The sequence below is a fragment of the Sinocyclocheilus anshuiensis genome, unplaced genomic scaffold, assembly GCF_001515605.1.
Source record: "Sinocyclocheilus anshuiensis isolate Anshui unplaced genomic scaffold, SAMN03320099.WGS_v1.1 scaffold416, whole genome shotgun sequence".
NCBI lineage: Eukaryota > Metazoa > Chordata > Actinopteri > Cypriniformes > Cyprinidae > Sinocyclocheilus > Sinocyclocheilus anshuiensis.
The window spans coordinates 291,172-302,263 of record NW_015554105.1 but is presented as its reverse complement, the minus strand read 5'-3'; the positions used below and the strand labels follow the sequence as shown (position 1 = coordinate 302,263).

Here is an 11,092-nt window from a genome sequence, read left to right as displayed (position 1 = left end):
ATGGTTAGGGTTAGGATTAGGGTTTGGCTTAGGGTTACTTGCATGTAATTATGCATGCATAATTGTTATTATAATAGTAAGTACATGTAACGTGTAATGAGGACACTTTAAAATAAAGTGTTACCCAAAAAAGCATATACAGGCAACACAAAATTAAAGTACCCTTGGCTCTTGTGCACATTTGAGTAGTTAAACTGTAAGTTGATAATGTAGTAATTTTTCAAACTTTTCTTCAAAGAAAGTGTAAAGTTCCGACGTTCCATTCCATCATGTTCACTTTGGTCGTCACGGTGACCTGCCATATGGTTGTCAGGGTGACCTGCAGAGTCGGTCATGCTCTCGCTCTTATGCATGCTGGGATGCCATTCCACAGAGACGTGTGTGTCTTCTACCAGTGGAGCACAACATGCATGCCCAGTGCCCACCTCCTCCCTCTCTCTCTCTGTGTTTTTCTGTCACTCTTTACTATAACTGACTGAACATAGAGGAAAGAGGAGTGTGAATTTGTTTCGTTCTCTCTTTGCTTTTCTCCATCATCTGTTGGTTTATGACTCCATGGCTACACACAGTGTGAAACTAAGAGGTAGGCAGCTGTATTTTACTCTACATACAGGTGTGTTTGTGTGCGCACCTGCAGTGTTGGTTGTGTTAATGAGCACACTAGTGTTCAAGTCAGATATTTAGTGCGTGGTGTTGTGAGGTTGTTGTATATGACTGTGTGTTTTCAGAACCATATTATTTGAGACATTCTAGCCAGTTAGATTTTACTGCTAAAAGTCAAATACAGTAAATATCTACTTTAAAAAATGATCAAAGTGTGGTTTCCACATAGTTTTTATGTAAATGAAACAAACAATATCGAATTTATTTGAATTATTATTTATATGCAGCAGTATTATAATATACAGCAATACAGCAACTTTTGTGAAAATTTTTGAGTGATGCAAACAATTTGTTGAACCGATTCATTAAACTGAACAGTTTGAAACATCTCATGGAAATGAATCAAACTTACCAATTCAAACATAATTTTGGCTGTTTGAATGGGTGCCATCAGAATGAGAGTCCAAACAGCTGATAAAAACGTCACAATAATCTACAAGTAATCCACACCGCTCCAGTCCATCAGTTAATATCTTGTGGAGAGAAATGCTGCGTGTTTTTAAGAAACAAATCCATCATTAATATGTTTTTAACTTTAAACTGTTGCTTCCAGCTAAAATCGAGTGCATAATATTGATTTCTGCAGTGAAAAGTCATCTTGTGTGAATCAGGAGAGAAATCTGCACAGAACAAGCACCGTTTACTAGGGCTGTCAAAAAATGTTGAATTTCGAATATTCGTCGAATTTAAAATAAAAATCCACATTCGAATGCAAAAACGTTGCATTCGAATTTCAGGTGTGCATTAAGGAGGCAGCCTTATCAGTGATGCACGAGATGCGATGACGATGTAAGTGTCGTTGCAATATAATATTTTTGTTAGCCTGTCCAGTTGAAGCCACTAGATGTGGCGCTGCTGCGTGGTTCATTAAAAATATTGCGGAAAAAGAGAACATCAATGCAGGAGAAGATCGTTTACATCAAAACTGAAGCCGTTCACACAGAACACATATAACACGTGCATTTTCTAGAGGGACATCTATCACCGTTGCATTCGCATCTCACACAAAGGAGCCGCATGTTTAGAAAGTTGGACACCCCTGTTCTAGAGGGACATCGATCACCGTTGCACTCGCGTCTCACACAAAAGAAGCCGCATGTTTAGAAAGCCATGTAAATTAATGCAAGTTCAACTTTGAAAAAACATATCTCGAGACTTTATGGTGGGTTTTTTCCCCATCCCACTGCATCTCATGTTTATAAATGAAAAATGTACTCTGTGTGATTGGCTTTCGGCCCTTTGTATTAAACTATGCATACATACATGATGCTGTTTTGTTTATAGTTGTTTAAGCAACTTAATTCATTATAATTGGTTTATAAACATTATTTTATACTCAGAAGAGAAGCCAAAAGCTTTTCTTCACTCTAACTGAAATTATGCATTTTAAATTCAAATATAATTCGAATTTTGATCATATTTAAGTACAAAATTCGAATTTAGTTTTTCAGCCATTTTGACAGCCCTACCGTTTACAAGTGAAAACAGTCCAAAGCAGCTCTAAACAAATATGTGGGTGGATTTTGATGTGAAAAAAACAACAAAAAAGGATGGACTTCACTGGAGGAGGTGTTATTATGGATTATTGACTTGTATTTTAGCTGAAAACAACAGTTTTTTTGACTATTGTACCTTTAAGAATTTTATATGCAAATGACCTCTGTTGTGATTGGCTGACCTCTGCATACTTTTGTAGTTATACTGTTGTTTATCAGAACGAGTCAAGTTGCTGAATTCTGAATAGGACTGGACATGTAAATGTGGGTGGGTCATATGCTAATGAGCTTATAATCATGAGTCATTTTTGCAGTTTAGTTTCAGTAAATGTTCATGGTGGACTGGAGATGAAGTTGTGCATGTTATTGTATATCCACTTGGCTCATCAGACTCTTACTTCAGAAGTACATGAAAGTTTTTTTTTGTTTTTTTTTTAATTTATGATATGACTGTTTTTGAATTCCTGTCTATAAACGAGTGTTTTCATTGAACTTTTTCTCCCTCTGCATTCATGCAGACAAGCTCAGGCAGGAGTTCACACTGGAAGAGGAACCACTGCCTCAATTATGGGAATTTTATGCATGATGGAATGTCTCATGTCAAAATATATCTCATATAAGCAGGTCCTGCACAGATTCGATCAAAACACGCACAAACCAGCACATGTTTAGCTAGCTATCTAAATGAGCGCGCACATCGTAAACTGGAATGTTTTTAAATAAGTATAAAGCATAACATATTCTGGTCTCTGTATATGGCTCAGGTATGTATGGGAATTGTTTGCCCGCTTTTTTTGCTGTTAAACCTAGCCCTGCTCATAATCATAGAGACCGTTTGTCTTATACTCAGTTTTGTGATGGTCTTCTGTGTTCTTGGGCCTCAGCCTTTCTCTGGATTGCTGAAGGACACGAGTGTGTTGTAATTCAGTTGTGCTCCTCCATGCAGCATAGCAGAAATGCCTTCAGTCAGTGAGTTAGTCAGGCAGTAAGGAGCAGCGTAGCTTGATGGACACTCATATAACACACACACACACGTTGGGTTTCGATGTCTTATGGGGACTCTTGATAGATATAAAGGTTTTTCTACTGTCCAAACTGTGTTTTCTATCCCCTTACCCTAAACCTTACCTCTACAGAAAACGTCCTGCATTTTTAGATTTTCGGAAAACTTCATTCTGTATGATTCATCAGCTTGTTTCCTCAAGGCGGAAAAAAAAACTCACACAAAACTACAGGCATTTTTAGATTTTCAAAACACTTCATTCTGTATGATTTATAAGCTTGTTTCCTCGTGGGGACAAAAAATGTCCCCACAAGGACAATATTTACTGGTATTACTATCCTTGTGGGGACATTCGGTCCCTATCACATCGGGAATACTAGGTACACACACACACACACACACACACACACACACACACAGTGTTTGTGAAGAGCGGGGCTGTAGAGTCACTCGAGGAATGTCAGGGTTTAGATAAAAGGCAAGTGTTTGCTTGTGAGTGTGATAAGAGTTAGAGAGCGGGATGTGTGTGTGTGTTCATCATTGCACATTTCTGACCATTGTTAAATCCCACATTTAGTAGGATTGACCGGATCTGCAGGCGAACCTCAAGAAAACATGTTGCGGTCACAATCAAAATAAAAAAAATATATGTATTAGGGGTTTAACAACACCCTTATGTCATGATTCAGTTTGATACATGATATCTCATGATATGATATTCTCAGAATCGTGCAAACAAAATCAAAATGGTGCACTTGATAACAAAAAGTACTGTTCGTTAAAAAGCTAAATTTGGTGTTAAAAAGAGTTTAAAACAGTCCTCATCTCTGCCGCACAGCAGCGCTGACACAGACCTGCTAAACGCAGCTCAGTTGAGCGGCACGAGAGAGATCGAAATGACGGAGACGTGCGAAGTGTAAGTGCACAAAAGCAGCGTCTATTTCGTGCACAACTTGAACAAACTACAACGGGTAGAGTTGTCAGCTATGTGGATATTGGCAATATCGTTAACAATTCTCATTTATAATCATTACTAATATGGCTTATTCTTATCAAGATCTTAGTCCTGTCTGTTCTTTTACTGAACTAAATTATTTTTATTGCTATAAATAATCAAAACGACGGTGGGGGTCGGTGCCGCGGTGGGCAAGTGACGTAACCGGTGTTGCGGCTTAACACGGTCAACACCGTCTATCGCGGCAAGCCTAGTCACCGCATGTAGACACGGCTTTAGATACGGATTAATCACACGTCTTACGTGGGAAATATCCAGATCAAACAAAAGGTGTCCATGGGAACGGAGCTAGCTAAAACATGCTTAATATTTGCGACTGACACCAACGATTGTATGTGGCTATGCAGTGGAGATGCGTTCACTGTCAAATATCATTCAGCAAGCATTCATTTTGAAATTTTGTGAAATATTTTTTCTTGATTACAAGTTGTAATAACAAATAGGCTAGGCTAATGAATTTTCGTCAATAAGCAATATACGAACATAACGAATACCCTAGCTATTCTATAAAACAACATTTCTCTAAAAAAATCAAATAAAAGTATTATGGAAATAAATAAATGTATAAATAAATAAAAGAAAAAATAAATGTGGAAAAAAATAAAAAAATACATAAATAAGGAAATAAACTTATAAATAATTATTTATTTTTGCTTTTTTACTTTACTTTGTATATTTATTTATATATATTTTTTTTTATTTATATTTGCTTTTTTACATGTCTTTGTACATTTATTTATTTATTTATTTCTAATTAAGTCAGCTTTGGCATTCCATGTAGTCTTACATCTAGGGATGCACCGAAATGAAAATTCTGGGCTGAAACGGAAACCGAAAATTCTGGATGCACTTGGCCGAAAACCGAAACCGAAAATGCTTTGTAATGAATATTTATTATTTTATTAAATAATATAAAGTAATTTTGTAAGACTTTTTAAATTTAACTCAGTTTTAATGATACTGAATTTAAGAAAACACAAACCAATAAAATAACCACACTTTTACTGAAAGTAACACAATAAAACTGGACAGAATTGATATTAATATTGGTAACACTTTACATTGCCCAGTACAGCTGAACTAGCCTACACCATGTTACAGCACAGTAGCGCTACTGCAAACCGGAACAAGCAGGCCTATACTGCTTAGAAATTTCCTGTCAGCGCGTTATTTGAACAGACTTTGCTTTTCCGATGAGCATGAGCGGTACACGAGCGGAATGCACTTTCATAGAGCTGAATACTGAGCGGAGCATCAAACCGCGCAGTGACAAGGAGAGTGAAACATGCGCGCTGAACACTGCGGGGTGGGGCGAGACGGGGCGCGACATATATATTATTATTATTATTATTATTATTATTATTATATGTAGCCTATATTTTCGGTGCATCCCTACTTACATCCCCTCCTTGTTTACAAATCCAAAGTAAGTCCATACATACGATTTAAACGCGGACGGGGCTTTCCTGATAACTTTCCCCATGCCGCCCTCTTTATTTTACTAACTTACTGCATGCTGAAGGTGACCCAGCTGACCTCACCAGAAAAAAACTCAACACCACCATCTAGTGGATTGTAAATAAATTGATTTTATTATTCTACCAAATAGTATAATAAAAGATCGATACTTGGCGTCCGTGTATCGATACAGTATTGCCGCGGAAAATATCGCGATACTATGCTGTATCGATTTTTTCCCCCACCCCTAGTCTATATGCTGTGTTCTGTTAATGCGTGAACTTCATATTATTTGAAGCGAACTTGCCGTCCAGTAATCGCAAAAAAGCTTTGTGCTTTCTTACGTTTTAATAAACAAAGTATCAGCTTTAAAATTATCCCAAATATATAATGAAATTCAAATAATAAATACGGGTTTGGCGCTCTTTAATGCAGCAGGCGTGATCGCTTTAGCGCCTGAGTTCAAGCGGCAAGTGAACCCATTCTCTTTACTACTATAGACATATGACAACATTTACAGGATGCATTGAGGAGGAGCCCAAACTACATTCAGTGGCCAAGTGATGCTTATGGTCCATGATATTGGTACAGATTCTGTGTAATGAACAATTCTTTGTGACTGTATATTTCAAGTTAGTGAACCTTAGTTCCCAGATCATCTACAAGATGGATTAAACTGCTGATAAAGTCAAGAAAAGATGAGACATAAACATATGACAGTATGATTGAAATGTTAAAATGTAAAACAGTAAATAAACAATAATAATAATAAAATAAATAAAACATGTTTATTCTGTGGCACATAAAAAAATATATTTTGGCGCCTATGTTTTTTGCTTATAGGAGCCAAAGGCTCCTTACTCAAGCCCTGTCCGTCTTCCCCAATGGTGACATCACAAAAAAAAAGTATCATTCTGGTTGGCTAAAAATACAGAATAATGTTAGATTAAATGTTTTCACTCTTTCCCTGATAACATACCTTTAACGTTTATTTTATTTATTTTTTTATTGTTGCATTTTTAGTATTGTGAATACATTGTGACACATTGTTATACCCTTACAATATATATTTTTTATTGCTTTAGATTTTTCTGCTTGCATTACTCAATGAAAATGAGATTTTTATTTTTGCATCACACTGATGTGAAGGTGATGTTTTTATTTGTTATTTTTAGATTATGTAATGAGAATGAGATTTTTATGACATTGTGGAAAAGAGAATTAGATTTTTTTGAAAGGGGTCCTATTATGCTCTTTTACAAAGTCATGATTTTGTTTTGGGGGTGTACTAGAACAGGCTCTCATACTAAGTTGTTCGAAAAACACATTATTTTTCACATATTTTACATTATTACAAGACCTCTCTCCCCAGTCTGGCATGAACGGCTCGAAAAGTTCCTGTATCAAATGAAGGCCCGCCTTCTGAAATACGAAATGTGCTGTGATTGGTTAGCTGGGCCAGTGTGTGTTGTGATTGGTTAGCTGGGCCAGTGTGTGCGGACTTTGAGCTTTGTAACTTTGCAGATCTTTTTATGCTCAAACAGCAACATTACAGACTAACTAAAGTTGAAAAAGTGAAAAAGCATAATAGGACCCCTTTAACATAATAATGAGAATATTAGTTTCAATACTAATCAGTTTTAATTACATGATGAGAATGAAGTTTTTTTTATCATTACATTGAGAATTGTGAGGCATACGTGCTTGTGAATGGTCATGAAAATGTTGCAATCCCAAAAAAAAAAAGGTCCTGTTTTCTCATAAATGTTTCTACTATGAACTAACCCAAATATGTTTTTGACCGTATTTATGAGATTCACATATGCAGCACTTGTGCAGAGTGTGAGTAGAGATGACTGCATTGTTGATAGTGAGGATGATCAGTTCTTTCCTGTGTGTGATAGATGTGTTTCTCACTGCTATGTGTGTGTGTGTGTGTGTGTGTGTGTGTGTGTGTGTATGTATGTGTGTGTGTGAGAGAGAGAAAGTGTGTGTGTGTGGTGTACAAACTCTCCTTCACACCATCTCTGTAGCCTGCAGTGCATTCCTGACTTCCTGTCCATAATCCACACACACACACACACACACACACACACACACACACACACACACACACACACACACACTCACTCACTCACTCACTCACTCAAAAGAGCAGGCGACCCGGCAGGCTGGTGGTCTTAACCTTTGATCCCTGTTGGTTCACGCTGGTTACACAGTGATTTTTGTTCTGAACACTCTTTTGCGTGTGTGTGTGCGCATGTGTGTGTGCGCATGTGTGTGTGCGCGTGCGTGTGTGTGCGTGTGTGTGTGTGTGTGTGAGTGTGTGTGTGTGTGTGTGTGTGGGAATCTTGTCCCTCAGTAATAGGATCTCACACAGGCTCTGTGTGGATTCGAACAGGGATATATGAACTACAGACACAATGTAACGCTAATGCTGTAATGTTTTGATCTGATCCTGCGTTAGACAGACTCCGCCTCTGCTGCTGTGCTTTGACAGTTACAAGAAAGCATCTTATTGGTCCCTTACTTAACCTACACCTCAAGGTTCTTGCAATTTAAAAGATGTCTGTCAATGAGTAACTCGTTTAAAGGCCTCTAGTTAAGAGTAGACCCACACGGAAATAGCAGGGTGGAAAATCTGCAGGACTGTGTGGAGTGGATGTAATTAAGCAGAGCGGAGAGAAATAACTGAAAGCATAATAAAATTATCCATGATATTTACAGGGTCAGTTCACTCAAAAACGAACACTCTTTCATCATTTGCTTGAAACCTGTATGAGTTTCTTGCCTCTGTTGAACACAAAAGAAGATATTTTGAAGAAAGTTGCTGGTAGCCATCCACTTTTTCTTCATACTGTGGAAGTCAATGGCTACCAGCAACGTTTTAGTTACCAACTTTCTTCAAAATATCTTCTTTTGTGTTCAACAGAGGAAAGAAACTCATTCAGGTTGGGAATCCGCTTCCAATATTGATATCCATTTGATTACTAAGGATTTGTCCCTGAATTAAACTAAACACACAAGATATGGCCATTTTATTCAGTTAAACTGAATTATCAGAATTGTTGTGTGTCAGTTGCTCTTTTTTTAGTTTGTGGAAGTGAGAGTGTCTGCAGATCTCAACAGTGTTTGTGTCATGCGCTCATTCACACATGAACATTTACTGTATTGCCACATGCTATAAAACTCTCTCTCTCTCTCTCTCCTCCTCTGTCTTTCATATTCAGACGAACATGATGCCGTACAGAAAAAAACCTTCACGAAGTGGATCAACGCGCAGTTCTCCAAGGTAACGGTGCCGGCAGAGCTCACGCTGAAATTCTGAACTTCCGCTTTGATGGCTGATCTCAGAGTGGCGTCTCGTGAAGAACCACTCACGTTCTGCCGGAGATCTGAAACTGTTGTGTTCTTCCCTTAAGCAGGAATGCACTCAAGGCTCCTCCTCTTCAGTATATCGTGAATATAGTCAGCACTGAAGTGCTTGTTAGGCGTGACATGCAGAGACTGTATTAACAACACAGCTCGACCTTCAGTGTCTTATAAAACGCCTACCACACGAGGGAAATATAAAGGACACAAATATTCTTTAAAGTATAATTTTATTAAATTAATGGATTCATCCGTTAGAACCAAGAACTTGACCAATGAATTTAACTAGCGTTACTTTACTGTTATGTGTTGCAGACGGGGAAGGTGCCCATCAAAGACATGTTCTCTGAGCTGAGAGACGGCAGAAAACTCCTCGATCTCCTGGAGGGGCTGACTGGAAACACACTGGTGTGTGCGTGTGCGTACGTGTGTGTGTGCGTGTGTGTGTGTGTGCGTGTGCGTACGTGTGTACGTGTGTGTGTGCGTGTGGTGTGTGTGTGTGTGTGTGTGTGTGTGTGTGCATGATTGACGGTTAGGAGGGTTTGAATAGCACTCGAGTGTAATGTGTCTGAATGATGTGTTTATATTTAGCCTCATCCAAGCACTGATTCTGAGTTACACACACACACAGCGTTTGAGTGACCGAGGCTGTAAGCTTCATCTTCATCACTCGTGATTACGGTGTTTTATTTCCACAGGATCCCCTCATGTGAGATGTAGCTCTTATGTGAAGTAGCACGCTGTTATTCTGATGCAATGAATGTATCAGGCATCAGACTGTGAGGAATGGTTATGCCATAGTATTTATTACATAGTACTGTAAGGTAGAGCTGGGTAATTTATCAAATATTCATTTATTAAAAATTAAACTGTTTCTTTATGATGATTTTGGCCAGTAAGGTTGGTGAAATGTCATTCGACTAGATGCATTTTGTAATTTCTTGTCTCATATGTCACTGGATGAGAGTGTTTATATGCTGCTAAGAGATGTGTTTATAACAGAGTTGAGTTTGATTCATTTCCATGAACCTTTTGAAACTGGCTCTTTCAAAACTTGAATCGGTCATATGTTTGTAGTCTGTGTCTGAATGGCATTTTTAATATATTGATTGTTTTAAATATGATTATTTTTATTTATAATACTAATAATGATTAATTAAAAATATTATTTTTTTATATATTGTATTAAGTCAAAGTATCACATAAGTAACAAGTAGGTACATTGTGCTGTGTATTTCCGTGCACTGGTATATTTGCATATGAAAATTAAAATAAAATATCACATATTTTGTTCATTTAGTGAAAAACGGTGTAGAAAAGATGATTTTTAATTCTTTCCTCAAATATTTTAAATCAGTTTGTCAAAGTCTGTTTGGTTGAAATGGTTCTTCATATATAAAAAAGAAAAAATCACCCTTGAGTAATTTTACAGCAAATACAATATATATCAACATATATATATTGAATATCATCAAAAGAGGGGAAAAAAAACCACACCACAGTTGAAAAGTTTGGGGTTTGTGTATTTATTATTATAATTATACTTTTATTCAGCATGATGCAGTAAATTGATGACATTAGAAACATTTATAATGTTATAAAAGCTTTCTTTTTCAAATAAATGCTGTTATTTCGATTCATTAAACAATCCAGAAAAAAGTACAAAACAATAATCAGAAATGTTTCTTGAGCAGCAAATCAGCATATTAGAATGATTTCTGAAGATCATGTTACGCAGAAGACTGGCTTTGAAAATTCAGCTTTGATCACAGAAATAAATTACATTTTACAATATATTCAAATAGAAAGCACTTATTTTAAATTGTAATAATATTTCACAATATTACTGATTTTATAATTTTTTTCTATCACATAACTGCAGCTTTAGTAAGATTTCTTTCGAAAGCATTGCCAACCCCAAACTTTTGAATGGTTGTGTATTTCGCTTAGCCCTATTGCAAGGTCTTTCATGAGCATGTTCAAAAACACAGTAATACTGTGGCACTGTTTTGTACTGTACATTTGTGAATGTGTCTGTATGGCGTAACTCTCTCTCTCTGTCTCTCTCTGTCTCTCTCTCTCTCT

At 37.0% G+C, this 11,092-nt stretch overlaps 1 protein-coding gene across 1 annotated transcript in view; it reads left to right on the top strand.

The window, feature by feature from the left end:
* The window catches only part of LOC107669681 (utrophin-like), a 252,156-nt gene that overhangs the window by 21,397 nt on the left and 219,667 nt on the right, over nucleotides 1-11,092 (top strand). Inside the window, exons 3-4 of the mRNA XM_016462031.1 lie at nucleotides 8,866-8,927; nucleotides 9,323-9,415. Of these exons, the coding sequence (XP_016317517.1) occupies nucleotides 8,866-8,927; nucleotides 9,323-9,415 (155 nt within the window). The remainder of the gene's footprint in view (nucleotides 1-8,865; nucleotides 8,928-9,322; nucleotides 9,416-11,092) is intronic.